This window comes from Phycodurus eques, chromosome 8 (assembly GCF_024500275.1).
Source record: "Phycodurus eques isolate BA_2022a chromosome 8, UOR_Pequ_1.1, whole genome shotgun sequence".
Lineage (NCBI taxonomy): Eukaryota > Metazoa > Chordata > Actinopteri > Syngnathiformes > Syngnathidae > Phycodurus > Phycodurus eques.
Genome location: NC_084532.1, coordinates 27301608 through 27317048, shown reverse-complemented (window position 1 = coordinate 27317048; position 15441 = coordinate 27301608). Strand labels below are relative to the sequence as shown.

Sequence of the window (15441 nt, the reverse complement as noted above, 5' to 3'; positions counted from 1 at the left end):
CGTGTGTGCGCGTGTGCTTTAGGTCAGGGTGAGAACAATCAAGGAAATCTTCAATAAATGTCGGTGTAGACCAGGAGTGTCCAGCTCATTTTGATCACAGGCCGCATCGTAGTTATGACTTCCCTCAGAGGACCGTTATGACTGTGAACCGACGTAAATGAATTTTCAATTTGTATAAGTACAAATACACCAAAAATGGATGGGTGGCTAGTTTTGAAATCACAATCCTTTAAAAAGATGCTTTTCCAACTCATATGAAAACCATTTTAAAAGGGGGATTGGCAACAAAAAAAATGCTTGCGAGTTCTCGACTGCATGACAAGTGAAGACAATTTGCAATTTTGATATTTTCGCAAGAAGCATGAAGTCGGCGCACATGATTTGCTTTTGTGGGCCACATGAAGTGATGTGGCGGGCTGGATCTGGCCCCCGGGCCACCAGTTTGACACGTTGCGCAGACCGTTTCATAACGTCTGTTTATGTATCGGCCCATCTCGTGCAACTTGATATTTTGATGTCATTGTTTTATTATACTTGAAACTCCTCATTTGAGCGAACGGCCCGACAGTAGCAGAAGTTAGTTTTTAGCATATAATTAGCAAAAACAAAAAAAGAAATAACGCCACACGGCATTTACGCTAGTAGCACCTTGACACAAAGCACATTACAGTGATTCTACCCACCTCCACCCCCCCAAAAAAAAAAAAAAAAGTATAGCTGGGATAAGGACTAACACGAATATGTAAAAAAAAAAAAAAAAAAATCTCACATTTCTAAAAGATTTGTATTATATTTCATGGTCAAATCAAATTTTGGGAAGCTGGGACATCATTTGTCCATGTTAAAGGTTGTTTAAATGAATCTTTGAAACTGTATCAGAATCAGAATCATCTTTATTCATTGAATGTCCAATCAAATCAATGTGCAGGACAATGGGAAAGGGTTGTTCGTTTTGAAAACCCGGCACCGTCCGCTACTGGAACTCGTCCTCGCATGTATCCGGCTTCGGCTCCGCGTGTTGTGTGAAGTTGAGTTAATACCTCGACGCTGCGTGGGAAGTCGGCGGCAGGCGTGACCGGGCGGAAGCCACAGACAGACTTGAGTGCGCGTCACCTCACATTCAATCGCGAGCCTGAACAGAGCGAACGTCTCCCATGAGAACCGGAGACAAAGAGGACCACGCGGCGGACCGTTGCCCTCCGAGTAGCCCGCCGAGTCAGCTCGTTTTTTCCGGCGTGGGGAGTTTGGGCGTCGCCGGTAAGGATTCTCACAACCGCCAACGCAGGCTGGAGCGACGGTAAGAGAATCGGATTCTTGATTCTTCATGTAGCTTGTGTAGAATTTGCAACCTCACAGGTTAACAAAAAAAAAACAAAAACATTACACTTATGCAATATTGTTGTAATGAATGTTCTGGAACATTTTTCTTGTTTAGCTATTGGACGAAGAGGGGGGGGGGGGGGAGAAACCTGATTGGGGTCACACACATAGCCGCAAATGTCATTTTACATGTTGTCATTGAATGGAACAAAATACCTGAGGCGTCGGTGGGGACTTTGAAGTCGACCACTTGAGAGTTGGAAAGAAAAATAGCTTTCATAGATTGTACAGTTTGTGTTTATACGCGCGGATGCTTATTATCAAACAACTTGTAAGTTAGTTTTGTAATCGACCTCAACGTTTTTTTTCTTTTTGGTTTGTTGGTTCTTGTCTTCAAAGTTGAACGTGGGCCAACCGTGTCAACGGCTAAACTTCAAACACACGCAGAAAGTCCCCGAGTGTTTGTGTGTGTGACAGAGGCCCGACTGCGGCCTGTCATTAACCCATCTGAAGGATACGACTAAATCGGAGCCAATAAAGTTACAGTAGTGCCTTGAGATATGAGTAACCCAATGGATATTTAAAAAACAACAACAACAACAACAATATAGCCAGATACAGTACAACAATACTCAGAGGCATATTATCGTTATCCTCTGTGAATATTGTTGGTGGACGCCAAACATTTGAGGGGCCCTGATAACATTTGTCTTCTAACGACCTAAAATGATTGGCATGTGAAATTTGATGGCCGACAGTACGACATAAACTCCAAAATTCTTTTTGGTTTTTGTGTCAAGTGCAGCGAGAACACACACATGGGTGCGAGGAGACTGAAGGATGCTGCCAGTTTGCAAATCTCCAAATAGGTGAGTGACGCCAGGCTACTTCCGGCTGGCACAAAAAGCGCGTGGGTACCGTTGGGCTGATGACAAAAATGTGTTTGGGGCCGTGCCCAGAAAAGTTTCTTTTTATTTTTTTTTAATTTCCTTAAAAAAAAACACATCTGAATGAATCCAGCAGAACCTCTGGGTTATCAGGATAAATTGTGTGGATGTTTTAAATAAGAGCGAGTAAATACATTATAGATTATTATGTGTTCAAATAAAGTGCTTAACTTCAGAATAATTCTTTGAAAAAGCTAACAAAATACAGATAATACTTCATGGTTGGATCATATGGGGAGAAGTAAAATCATGGATTGTAAAAAGGCATTATACATAGGTAGAAGGGTGCGTATTATACATGGGTGCGCTTTATACACGAAAAATGACGGTAATTTGAAATTGTAAATTATGGCCTGCAGTCCGTCACCCTTCGAACTCGGGTCGAAGAGAAGAAGGCTGAAATCCTGCCGTGGTAAAATGACGTGGACGAGTTTGTTTAGTAGTGCTTCCATCTGCGATTTTCAACACCTGGAAGTCTGTGTGACGTCGTGGTGGAAAAACCTCGACTAAAGTGTTAAACTGTAAAAGTGCTTCTGTCCAGTTGGTTTCTGAGCAACAGCAACACGCCCCAAGAGGACGATGAGACGATGAGCGGCGAGCAGCGAGACTCGACCGGCGCCTCCAAACCGGACTCGGCCTCCCTTTACGACCGCTCGTCCATCGCCTCCGGCTCCTCTCGGCTCGGTACGCGGAGTTCGGAGGGGGACCGGGAAAGCGAGCCGGATGAGCGTTCCCGCCCCGACCTGAGCTACCGTTCCTTCCCGCCGGCTCCGTTCCCGAGCCTGGAGGACGGCAGCCGGCCGGCGGGCTTCTCCGCGGACCGGTCGGTACATCTCGGCAGCGGCGCCCCGTCCGGGTCGGACGGCGAAGAACTCTGCGGCTGCTGCGGCCGGAGCTTCCGGTCCGCGTCGAGCCTGGAGCAGCCGTGCTCGCTGCGCTCCGAGGAGCCCGGCCGGCACCACACGCCGCCGCCCTACGTGTGCTCGCCCCCGGGCGCCGCCTGCTGGGCCCGTTGTCCCGGCGACGAGCCGCCGTGGCCTCAGAGCCGAGTGGCTCACGCACCGCGGCACTGTGAGTCTGGACTTGTTGCTGCTGCACCGTTGCGGCGCTGTTCTCAACTTTGCTTGTGTTGTCCACACGCAGGTGACTGCAGACCTCCCTGGGGCCGATTCAGTCCAACGTGAGTTCTTTGCACTCATTTCGCGAGCTAGCGGGCAAGCTAACTAAATAGATATTCATGTTGCAAAAATGTCCAAGTCAAAAAAGGCCGGAGTCTGATCACAAAGAATCTATTCTCAAAAGCAGAAAAACAAATTCATAAACATCTCCCAGCATGGATGTTTATTTTTACTTTTTGCAAACATTTGGGACAGCCCCTGCCCCGTTTTCTCTAATTGGTCAATCCTGCATGGGCTGATCTTTAAACATGTCATAGAGTTGAACATATTTGGCCAATGTGTCTCAAGTTACTTCTCATTGTAAGAATGACTAATAATGTTGGTCACTTGTTTTTATTGGTCTTCTGGTTAAAGCTTCCTTTGATTTCTACAGTTCATCACACTTCCCCGAGTTTAACACTTCCCGACGTTCAAATTCAGGTTCATTTGATTCTATTTAGATTCTATCTGTTTAGAATGTTATTTTTCCAAAAACACACTTTAAAAAAAAAAAAAAAAAATGGAATTAAACATTGTACATTTAAACAGCAGACGGTTCAACCAAACTGCATATAATGACAATTAAGACTGCAGGCTTAAAGCTAACATATGATGCGAAACACCATAGAAGGGCTAACGGAAATTAGCATCTATGTTACGGTAGTTATAAACCTTCAACCAACTGCTACTTTAACAATTGGAGCATCAACGCATAAAGGCGTATTTTCTCTCTACTCGGTGGGAACGACGTCTTCCTTACTTCTTCTACTTGCGCTGCAACTCTTCCAGTCGAGCTCGATGCTGCTCGGCATGTTGTGGCACACTGAGGTACTACGCAGAAACTGTTCAACCCTAAATTCAGATTTACCCGTTTACTGTAAAAACCTATTTAACAAAAAAAAAAAAAAAAACACTGCTTGAAAATCTGAAATATAGCAGGCACGTTGAACCACGGTATATTTCCAGAAGTCCAATTGACCAACTTCACCAATACGTCAATGTTTTTTTTTTGTTTTGTTTTTGTTTTCTACTTCAGGGGCCGCAGCATTCCGGCCGCCGAGAAGCCGCCGACGCACAGCATGCCGTTGTCCCTGGAGCAGAGTGAGTGACCCTCGGGCCCCGAATAGCGCCGTCCGTCTTTAACGTCTCCCTGTGACGTGTGCAGGGAGGGTCTTCGTCACGTACGAGGCGGACGACGACGCGCACCTCAACGAGATCATCAAGTTCGTCGCTCTGCTGCGACACAACGGCTTCGACACGCACGTACGAGATTGTAGTTTTTAAATACAAACCGCAAATACGCGGGGGATTACTGCAATGACATCACTGACGCTCGCCTGTCGAAATCATGTTATTCTGCAATTAAAAGGCAAATCCCACCTGGGATGTGGTATGAAGAACGTACAGATATGTGTTTTCAAATGTAGGCGGTAGAACTAAAAAGCCGTCAGAGAAATACATATCCAAATGAAGCGCACATACCTGAAAAATCAACTTCATAAGTGCAGTAATTAAATATTTGTACTTGTACTGTCCCAACACTGTGCTTAGATTAAGGAAAATACATATACTGGTCTTAAATAGTGAAAGAGAATTACCTAAAATGTTTGATAACAGTTTTAAAAGATTAAATCCAATTGTATTTGACTTCAAAGTTAAACACAACCGAACTGTACTTAACAAATGTTCTGTAAATACTGGATGTAAAAACGGTTTAGCCACAGTAACATGCACACATTGAATGATCAAATTCGGTGATTCTTTGTGTAACCACTAGAGGGAGCCCACATACTACGAGTGGTACCACACTTGCGAGTATCAGGCCTGAGAACAATAAAGAAAACGTTCAAAAATAGCTGTTAAAAACACAAGTACAATAAACCTTCAGAGCCCTGCCACAAAAAAAAAAAAAAAACACACACCAATATTTGACTTATAAGTACCTCTATTTAGTCTTTTTTTAACATCATGTTGTCAGAGGGTTAAAAAAGACAAAAAGTCCCAAGCCTATACATATCAATTTTTTCAAACGTAGGGAGTAAAAAAAAAAAAAAAAAAAAAAAAGTCACCAGAAACATGAATAGTCAAGTATGTCAAGTACAAGTACCATACAGATAGGCTGCCTGAAAAAGCTCTCTTAAGTATTTGTACTTCGCAGCACTGAGAAGGACGGCTGTTGTCGTATGTGCTGCTTTCAGATCGACATCTTCGAGCAGCAGTTCCGCAGCATCAGCAAGATCGACTTCATGGAGCGCTACCTCAGCGAGGTAAAAAGTCGCAGCTGCCCCTCGGAGGTGGGAGGAGGTGGGGGGGGGAAGGTTTCCGTCAGGAGCGCGAACTGACCTGACCCGCCGGTGTGCATCCCCTCAGAAGGAATACCTGATCATCATCATCATCAGCCCCAAGTACCACGAGACGGTCACCGCCTCCCACGTCGGCACCGACAACGACGAGAGGACCTGCAACACCGTCTACATCCACAAACAGGTTCCGCAAGCGCAAAACATTGCGGTAGTCCGCTTTTTCAAATGTTTTTTGACACTGTGGGTTCCTTTCATTCAGCTCCAGAATGAGTTCATTCAGAACGGAAGCAAGAATTTCCGCTTCATACCCATTTTGTTCCCCGGGGCTAAAAAGGTACGAGAGTACGGTCTTCATCTGGATTCAGTTCCAGAGTTGCGGCATGTAGATCCCACGCCATCAATTTTTTATTTTTTTTTTTTACTTCAACTACAAGTCAATTAAAATGTATTGCACGTAAAAGTTAAATAAAAATTGTACCTGAATAACTGTTATTAAAGGAACAGTTCGTAAAGATGAACTTCAAATGTACTGTACTAAGTTAAATACAACTGAAATGTACTCCCAAATGCGAAACTGTCTGGACAATTAAAAGAAAAAAAACCCCGAAAGAAATCAACATTTTTACTTGTTATATAAGTGTAAAAAGAAGCTCACTACTGCGATATTAAAACATGAAAAAAATCTCAGTCAAATAATAAAACACTTGACACAGGCAGTTATTTTTTTTTTTTTAAACATTTGAACATTTCTCACTGTTATACGAGTGTAAAATGAAATGAAACCCCCCACGTGTCTGTCTGTGTGTTGCCCGCAGTCTCACGTTCCAAACTGGTTGCTGAACACACACGTGTACAGTTGGCCGCGCGACCGCGACGACATCCTGCGACGGTTGATGAGGGTTGAGAAGTACAACCCGCCGCCCGTCGGAGAACTCCCCACCATCGTCTCCATCCCAATATAAACTTTTTCATATTTCTCGTGAACCATCTAAGTGGCACGGTACTTCTGGGTGGCAGAAAGGGATTGACTACTGCTGACTTCAACTGAAAATGATGACAAAAAATGTGTATGGGGGTCTTCTTTTTGACTGGTGTGTCACATCAGTCAAGCCATTTCCTCTATTTTCTCAACAGCTCTGCCTTGGTCAAATGACACACAAATGTGTTTACTAGTTGTTGCCACCCGGAAGGTACGTGTGACATCATGGCGAAAAGGTCAAGAACGTTGCGGTCGGTGTGCGACGGACATCCGCGCGTATCGGTGAACATCAGGACCGCTGAGAAGATGAAAAGACGATGAGGGGAAAGCGCTCACAAGTTCCCAGAATTTTGCCTTGTTATTCTTTCAAAGACTTTTTATGACTCGTTTTGTGTGTGTGGATTGGATTTCGGTAATCATGAACGGAACGTCAATCTCATCATAGTTTTTGATTTAAAAAAAAAAAGAAATAAAATCTAAAGGTTCTTATTCAAAAATAAATCCTTCCAAAAAAAAAGTATTTTGGTTATAAAAAAAAATAAACGCATTTAAAAAAAAATAAAAAATCAAGCACTCGTCTTTTCGCTAGAAAAATCGCAAGCGACGTGGAGGGGCAGCGCTTGCGGTTTTTCAACTCTTTCCGCCCGAACGGGGTCAACCGCCACGCAGCTGTTCGCACAACAGGTCAAAAAGTGGTTTAATAGTTTTATTTTCACAAAAGAGGTAACACTGCAGATGCTCATACAGACATCATTAGAAAAAAAATAATAATAATCTGAATACAGTGTTTCATCCGTATAGTGAAAAGTACATGAAATAATATTAATTTCAATAACAAAAAAGGACATCTGTAATAAAAGTGGATTAACAAAGTGACATTGATGTAAATACATTGCTTTTCGGATAAGTACAAACACTGAAGTGCTATTTGTTCCAAAGCTACAAAATACACTTAAAAAGCAGGAAGCAGGTTTTATTCGATGACTTTTGTCTGTTTGTTTTGCTGTTGTTCAAATTTCCTTCAAGGAAAAAGTACTATAAAATAAGTTACAGTACAGTGAGTAGCTTTCGTGTTTTCTTTTTTTATTTTCTTAAACTTTTGTTGTTCCCGCCTGGCAAGCAGAATACACACTCGTGCGGGAATAAGAAGAGTTTCTTCATGACACACAAACGCTTCATGACTTGCGTGCGCGTAGAAAGTAGCACAAATACTTCATGTCATGCGACGCGAGCGTCACACGTCGTCAGCCGGCAAAGGAGGTACGTGGATGTTGAACCTTGGTCTGGTGAAAAAAGCCATCTTCTCTCTGGGGTCAAAAGCAACTCCAGTCAGAAATGGGACCAGCAAAGACCGGAACAATTTTGGCCTACTCAACTCAAAATGCTCTGCAATTTTCTTTATCATTGTTTTTTTTGTTTTTTGGATTACATTTAAAAGTTTTGTTGGCAGAAGTTACGTAAAGAAAGTGATAGCTGTGAAGTGGTGCTTTAATAGATGATGATTCAATATCCACCCAAAAATTCGACATTTTTATTTTACCGTATGCTAAAAACAATTTACTTTTGATTAGTGTGTTATTCTGTGATTTTATTTAGAATTGTTTCATTGTATTATACTTGAGATATACATTTTTTACAGTCGACAATATTTTTCTATTTTGCCTGTCGTAAAAATGAACATTTGACTTTTAATACTAATAAATTAAGAGTCAAATGTTCATTAGTTAGGATGTTTGATTACACTGTTATATTATCTCTATCAAAATTTGATCATTAACCTTTTATGTCGTATGGCTTTTCAAAAATATATATATTTTTACCTACAAACTACTTTGAAACCCTAACCCCATTTTAAAACCCTAATTAGAAATCCTAACCCTACTTTGAAACTAACCCGGTTTTGAAACCCTAATTTGAAACCCTACTTTGAAAGCATAAACCTGTTTTGAAACTGTAATTTCAAATCTTAACCGTTTTGAAACCCTACTTTCAAAATCTAACCTGGTTTTGAAACCCAAACCTCATTTTGAAACCCTAACCACATTTTGAAACCCTACTTTGAAACCCAAATGTGATACCCTAACCCCGTTTTGAAACCCTAACCTCATTTTGAAACCCTAATTTGAAACCCAAATTCCCTTTTGAAACCCTACTTTGAAGCCCTAAACCCGTTTTGAAACCGTAATTTCAAACCTTAACCTTGATTTGAAACCCTACTTTCAAAACCTAACCCGGTTATGAAACCCTAACACCGTTTGGGAACCCTACTCTGAAACCCTAAACCCATTTTGAAACCCTAATTTCAAACCCTAACCCCGTTTTGAAACCCTAATTTGAGCCCCTATTTGAAACGCTATCCCTGTTTTGAAACCCTACTTTGAGACCATAACACTGTCTTTGAAGGATTTACTGTTACTGGTTTTTCCCATATTCAAAAAATATCTCTCTTAAATTTAAATCAAAGTTGTATTTTGCACATTCACATTTTTAGCACAAATACCATTTGCTTTTATAGTCCCGTTAACTATATTCAACAATAACATTAACTTTTTTTTTAAATGCGTTGTTTAATATAACATTCATTTAGGTACAGTCCAAAAAACAGCATCATTTATGGTACTTCTAAAATAATAATATACTCCATTCAAATGATTCAATTTTGTCACCACCCGCATAGTCCACATTGTAGTATGTGTGACTTTGAGTGTGTGTGGCTTCAAAAGGCGGGGCCTGGCCAGTTGAGCGACACGCGCGGCAGCGAATGAGAGTGTAATTGGCCGGTGCCCGCTGACCTGAAGGTGTGAACGCGAAGCGGCTCCTTGTGGCTCGGCCCCCTCATGTGCAGAAGCTCTTTGGACGCCTTCCTCAGCCTGCGCCCGACCTCCTCCTCCTGCCGCTGCTCCCGCTCGCTCTGACCCGCCTGCAACCACAACGGCAGACCGCTGCAACGCGCTGACGCAGCCACAATGATGGAAAAGAAAAATCCATTTTCCCCATTGAAACGAATTGAAATGCCATTAATGCGTTCCAGCCACCCTTAAAAACAGCACATTTTTGTGTTAGATTTTTGGTTTATTTTATAAACTACTGACAAAATTATAACAAACTGTATTGCTTTTATTGCGTACAAACGTAACGGGAAGGGGCGGGCGATGCTGACGCAACGACGTGACGCAGTGGGGCGTGTGCTGCCTCCAACACGAGTGGGATTCCTGATAATGCATTCCAGGCTCCTGACATGACTCACAAAATAACCATTTTTCATTGATTACATTTTGATTACTTCATTTTGAATGAATGCTTGAACAGGACCCTGGCTGCTTCCCTGAAAAAAGTGGAGACAATTATTCATCGTTATTCTTAACCACGTATTCTTGACACAAACAAACTGATAAAATGATGTGCAACACCACCATACAATACCATGTTGCCCTAATGACAAATGTGCACAATTTAAACTACTACAGCACCCAGTTAAGTGAACGTTTCGTTAAAAAAAAATATGAAGTTCTTTTGCGTGTTCAAAAGTGTTACAGCGAGTCTAACCTTTTCCCATTCTCAGACAAACTAATAGATTGCACCACCAGGTGGCGTTTTGAGGTCATGTTTGACACTACAGCAGAATGGCACATGATCAGAGAGAGCCAATCACAAGCGCTGGCTTTAGCAGGAAGTCATATGAAAAAAGAGATTTGAGATTTTGCAACTAATTTTCAAAAGTAACAAAAATTGTAATTATGGAAACTTCCAACAGCAACTGTATATCGAACTACACATTTTCTCCCAGTAATGTAATGGATTACAAATGACATAAATCTTGTGAGTAAATTACATAATCACGTTACATGTAATTGCCGTAGTTATTCCCCAACACTGTGTGTGTGTGTGTGTGTGTGTGTGTGTGTGCGCGCGCGCGGGCCCGCGCGTGACAGGCTTTCGGCTCAATTGCACCTTCCGAACGATGATTTTGTTTGTTTTTGGTGGGCGGGCAGGAACGGATTCCATTCCAAATCATTTCATTTCTATGGGGCAAATGGATTTGCGCCACAAGCGAATTCCGTCTGACCTGCCTGTGGGCCTCTCTCAGCAGGCAGCGGAAGCGCTCGTCCCTCAAGGCCCAGTTGGGCAGCTCTCCGGGCTGGCTGGCGGGCTGAAGGGGCGGCGGCTCCTCCAGACGCAGCTTGAGCTCGCGGAGGGCGCTCAGCTCCTCGGTCAGCTGCCTCTGGCGCGTCCTGCAGGCCTGGAGGTCCAGCTCCAGGTCCAGGGAGGTACGCGTGGGCTGCTCGGCCAGCGAGGAACGGTACGACTGCTGCTTGTAGCGCAGCGTCCGCCGCTCTAGCGTGTTTCGGACGAACGGCGATTTCTTTGGTAGGGTGGAGCTGTCGCTGTCGCTGCGATACAACTGGAAGAATAAAAAAAGAAACACACTTTTACAAGAGCTCCCCTCCCAAAAAATAAAATATAATAAATAAGTGACTCCATAAACAAGTGACAGCTCATGACTGTAAAAACTTTGCACCAACATTGTGTACACATGTAAAGTGACCCCCCACATATTCGTGGTTTAACATTCGGAGATTTATTTTTTTTACCTATCCTCCCTTATTTGCTGAAACACATTTACCGTTTTTTTTGTGCTCAGGTGAAAGCAATAAAAGTATGAAATCCTGGTGTAACGTGCAAGCGCGCATAGTTGTTTGCCAATGTGTGATGTCACACTGTCAGTTTGCGCTAGCATGTTACTTTTGTTTGTGTTGAATCATTGAATTACTGAATACGGTTGTTTATGTAACACGCATTCACGAACGTGTACATGCTAGACGTGCGGTGCTATCGGTTTATGATCGTCTACGGTTTAAGCGCTTTGCCACCATCTTGTGGCATCTATTCACAATTGTTTTGTACGCACCCTGCAGACGTACTGACTGCGAGCTCCGGGAGAGAAGGTCTGCGAGCGTACGATGGTGCCGCCGCGCATGAATGGCGCCGCGTGTCCCCAGCGTGCGCCGCCCCTCTCTTTCCCCCGCACTCGCACCACCTCCGCAAAGTGTCCCTCCGTCATGGTGGCCTTCTCCACCTGCCGGGACGCCACAAAGGCATGACGCTTCGGACTTGCGTCGGCCTATCTTTAAGAGACTTTTGCCGGCGCTTTAACCTTCAGCGCGGCCACCTTCCCCAGCGTCCGTTCGCACGGCGTGCTGTTGCTGCAGCCGCTGTCCACGGACTCGGTCTGCAGCCTCGGCGGCGGGTCCGGGTCCGAGTCCGGGTCGCCGTCGACGCGGGACAACGGGCCGCACGTGCTCTCCTGGGATGGTGAGAAACGCTTAAATGTCATGTGTCATCTAAAGCAGGGCTGGGCAAACTTTTGTGCTCAAGGGCTTGACTTTGAATTTGAGTTAGAAAATGGACAGATGAGCCAGCTCATTTATAGAAGTAAAAAATGAAAGACAATAATAAATAGGAGTGATTAGTTTGACTGTGTTTTATTAAGAGACTGGTTATTATGAAGCAGTCTTCACCTGGGCTCTGGGTCTGTGCTCGTCCTCGGGCCCGTCGTGATGTCGCCGCTGGCCTTGACCCCGAAGCTCGGGCCTCTGAGGCTCTGCCCCGGTGAACATTTGGACCCTCAGCCAGTGGTAGACCATCTCTGAACTCCCCTCGCACTCAGCCAGCCCCACCTGTGCTCTGCCCTACACACACACACACACGCACACACACACACACACAACCCATTTACACTGTTTTCTCAATAATTGTACATCTGTCAAATGACATGTGCGAGTTTGTTTACCGGTGGTGCCATCAGAGCTATTGCCACCCGGACGCAAGTGTGACAGCATGTCGAAAACGTCTATTACTGTATATCATGGCTGTCGGGCAGAAACCCTGTATGTCCAAATATGGTCAAATGGATATATTTTTTTTCAAAACTCAATATTATTGGTTGGTTACTCGTTTTGTGAAAGCCATGGGGAATATTTGTTGTCTATATTTAAAGTCTGAATGTTTTTTAGACAATAACGAGTGAAAATATTAAGGTTAGACACATTTGAGAAGGCTTGTTTTGTTAAAATCGATCGCTGTAATGCTCCGTTGCAGAGGAAAACTTCTCGCTCATGAGGAGGTAAGTCTGTGCAAATTAATATCCGTCCAATACACAGCGTTATTTATTGATTACATCACTCACGGCTGTAAGACCTTTGAAAAAGAGTTTGGCAAGATGACATAACATAGGCGTTATTAAAACCGTTGGTACTGTCGCAGGCTTGACGTTAACGTCAACGACAAATGCTGTGCGATATTGCCATTTAAAAAAAAAAAAATCTCAATAGAGGTCATTTTATATGCCAATGTAGAAACTTTCATGTAGATGGAAATATTCCCATGAACTTTTCTCCATGCTTTTATAAAATATATATTTTGTATAGACCTCACAACTAAATTCATAAAAGACTAATCAAAATAAACCAACACATATTTGGTGGCCAAATAAATATCATTTAAAATATCTAATAGTACAACCAAGAATGAAAATAAATGCAACACAAAGCTTCAAGTACCTTTAAAATATGCCTACTATTTATTCAGGAAAAGTATTACTAAGCGGGGGAAAAGAAATTACAGGATTCTCTTAGTAGCAGCAGTTTAAATCTAACAATAAACAATTATATTGTACGATAGATGTTTTATACATCATCTACAATCTACGTATATCGTAATATCGAACAGCTCTACAGTAAATGACAGCATATTAAATGAGCCAATATTTAGCATGCGGTGCGAGAATTCTGTCTGACAGCAACGATATGCTGAATTCCATCAATCAAGAGAAGGCAGCATGAAAGACCCCCCCCCCCCCCAAACATACCAGGAGCTCCTCCTGAGCTTGCGGCCCAAGCAAGCACAGGGACAGCTGCAGGGCGCAGCCGGCCAGGGCGTTGGCGGGCACGGGAACGCGGAAGCCTTCGTTGAAGCTCACGTGCGTCTTCGGCTCCAGAGCCGTGCAGCAGTAGAAGGCGCAGGCCCGGCCCACGTCCAGCGGAATCAGGTGCACCTTCACGAAGCTACCAACACACACGTCTTCATTCGTCTGCGCTGCAACGCTCCTTCACAAAGCCAAAGTGACTGGACTCACACTTTGTATCCGTCCCTCACGACGGACCTGCTCAGGTTCTTGAGCTGGAGCAGGTGCAGACGCAGGGACTGCGAGGTGGACTCCCACCTGGATGGCGAGCAACAAGATGATGTGGTGAAGAAAGTGCGTCCGTGAAGATAAGATAATCCTTTAGTGACCACCGCAGGGAAATTCAGGTGTTACAACAGCACGCAGATTTTAGTTCATTCAAAAAATGAAAATCACAAATAAATAGAATAGGTATAGAGAGTAAGAAGCTGTTACACAATATTTATGCTCAGGACGTGGCAATAACAGTATTGCTTTGGGGTCATCGCGGTCTCAAACCGATTTATTTTAAACGCAAGTAATGCTACGTCGCCATCTTCTGGCATCTATGTGTAATTACGAACACTTTTGGGTAGACGTCAACGACTTGTGAAGTTTCCCTATTGGCTGCAGGACTTTGTCTTCGTCACAGTATTATATTAAAAAATTTGAAGTGTTGCCTTGAGATACGAGTTTAATTAGTTCCATGACCACCCTGGGAACTCAAAACACGTATCTGAAATCATCATTTCCCATTGAAATGAATCTATAAAATCATACAGCGATGAAGATTAAATAGAATGTGAATGTTTTTGTTCCCCCCCCCAATTTTTTTGCTATAATTCAATGGAAATTCTGCTGCTCCTTCTGGTATGCAAACCTTGGCCACCTGGGGGCACTATAATACAATCACACATGAAGGCGATATCCCAACTGCGCAGTCAGCCACATTTTAACAGCCGTAATATTCGTCGTTCTTGGAATAAGAATATATGTCTGTATCACGCTGGCAACACAAAGCCTCCCAAAAATATCGAGGGAAAACAAGGTCACTCACAGCAGTCCGAGCTGGATCTGCGTGGGCTCGCTCGGCGTCGTCTGCTCCTTCGTGTAGGACATCTCCTCAGAATCCTCCGCCCTGGTGGAAATCAAGCGGGAAGTATTGTTTTTCATAGGTATCTGTACTTTACTGGAGTATTTATTTTTCTGATGACTGACTTTTACTCCCTCCGTTTGAAAACAGATATCTGTACTTTTTCTCCTTTGTCAAAATAGGCTCATTACTTGTTTTTGTTTTTTTTCAACCTCCGTTGATGATGACACGACATGAAAATTACGAGTGGACAGACGGATATTTCTTTTTTTTTTGCCAATAACGAATGTTGTATACATATACGTAAGTATATGTATGATGCTTATGTACTGCATACATTTATGGCCTAAATCTAAAGATAAATTCATCAGTTAATGCTTTTGTTTGGTTTGTTTTTATACTTTGTTTGTTTTTATACTTTAAAATTACTCTCTGTTGTAAAGTTAAACAAACAGGTGTTGGAAAACACTCAAATGTTCTGCCTGAAATTCATTGTTGTTGGAAGCGTTAAGGGGAAAAAAAAAAAAGTAATTTTTTTTAAATTAGTCGGCCGATTAATCGGTTATCTGAATTTCTTTTCTGCCAAATAATAGAATCAGAAAAAAATATATATAAATTTAAAAAAGTCCATATCGGTCGGGACCTACGTGTATAGAGTACGTGAATGAACCGACATATTGCATAACGTGGCCTAGTTTG

The 15441-nt window shown here is 43.0% G+C and overlaps 2 protein-coding genes across 7 annotated transcripts in view; one reads left to right on the top strand and one right to left on the bottom strand.

Moving 5' to 3' along the window:
• Position 1: 1 nt before the first annotated feature.
• traf3ip2l (TRAF3 interacting protein 2-like) lies at positions 2 to 7984 on the top strand. 4 transcript variants are annotated; one of them, XM_061682998.1, is made up of 10 exons: positions 5 to 1297; positions 2126 to 2189; positions 2809 to 3338; positions 3411 to 3447; positions 4461 to 4525; positions 4590 to 4687; positions 5623 to 5718; positions 5798 to 5911; positions 5987 to 6061; positions 6543 to 7984. In XM_061682998.1, the coding sequence occupies exons 2-10, from the start codon at positions 2161 to 2163 to the stop codon at positions 6687 to 6689; spliced, it is 1191 nt and encodes a 396-aa protein (XP_061538982.1). In that variant the 5' UTR covers positions 5 to 1297; positions 2126 to 2160; the 3' UTR covers positions 6690 to 7984. The 4 variants fall into 4 exon arrangements, with proteins under 4 accessions (XP_061538979.1, XP_061538980.1, XP_061538982.1 ...); XM_061682995.1 differs by having other exon boundaries at positions 2 to 1297; positions 5798 to 6061; XM_061682996.1 differs by having other exon boundaries at positions 2 to 1297; positions 2121 to 2189; positions 5798 to 6061.
• Positions 7399 to 15441, bottom strand: part of wwc3 (WWC family member 3) — a 32774-nt gene continuing 24731 nt past the window's right edge. Inside the window, exons 13-22 of one of the 3 annotated variants that reach the window (XR_009769004.1) lie at positions 14707 to 14787; positions 13842 to 13928; positions 13575 to 13770; positions 12226 to 12396; positions 11862 to 12011; positions 11616 to 11783; positions 10773 to 11108; positions 9835 to 9939; positions 9499 to 9742; positions 7927 to 8013 (exon numbers count right to left, since the gene is read on the bottom strand). Coding sequence is in view for 2 of the 3 variants with exons in the window: in XM_061682992.1 (XP_061538976.1) it covers positions 7941 to 8013; positions 9499 to 9626; positions 10773 to 11108; positions 11616 to 11783; positions 11862 to 12011; positions 12226 to 12396; positions 13575 to 13770; positions 13842 to 13928; positions 14707 to 14787 (1390 nt within the window). In the remaining variant the exon portion in view is untranslated. Of the gene's footprint in view, positions 8014 to 9498; positions 9940 to 10772; positions 11109 to 11615; positions 11784 to 11861; positions 12012 to 12225; positions 12397 to 13574; positions 13771 to 13841; positions 13929 to 14706; positions 14788 to 15441 lie in introns of those variants that run through there. The other 2 variants (XM_061682992.1, XM_061682994.1) reach the window with 2 other exon arrangements.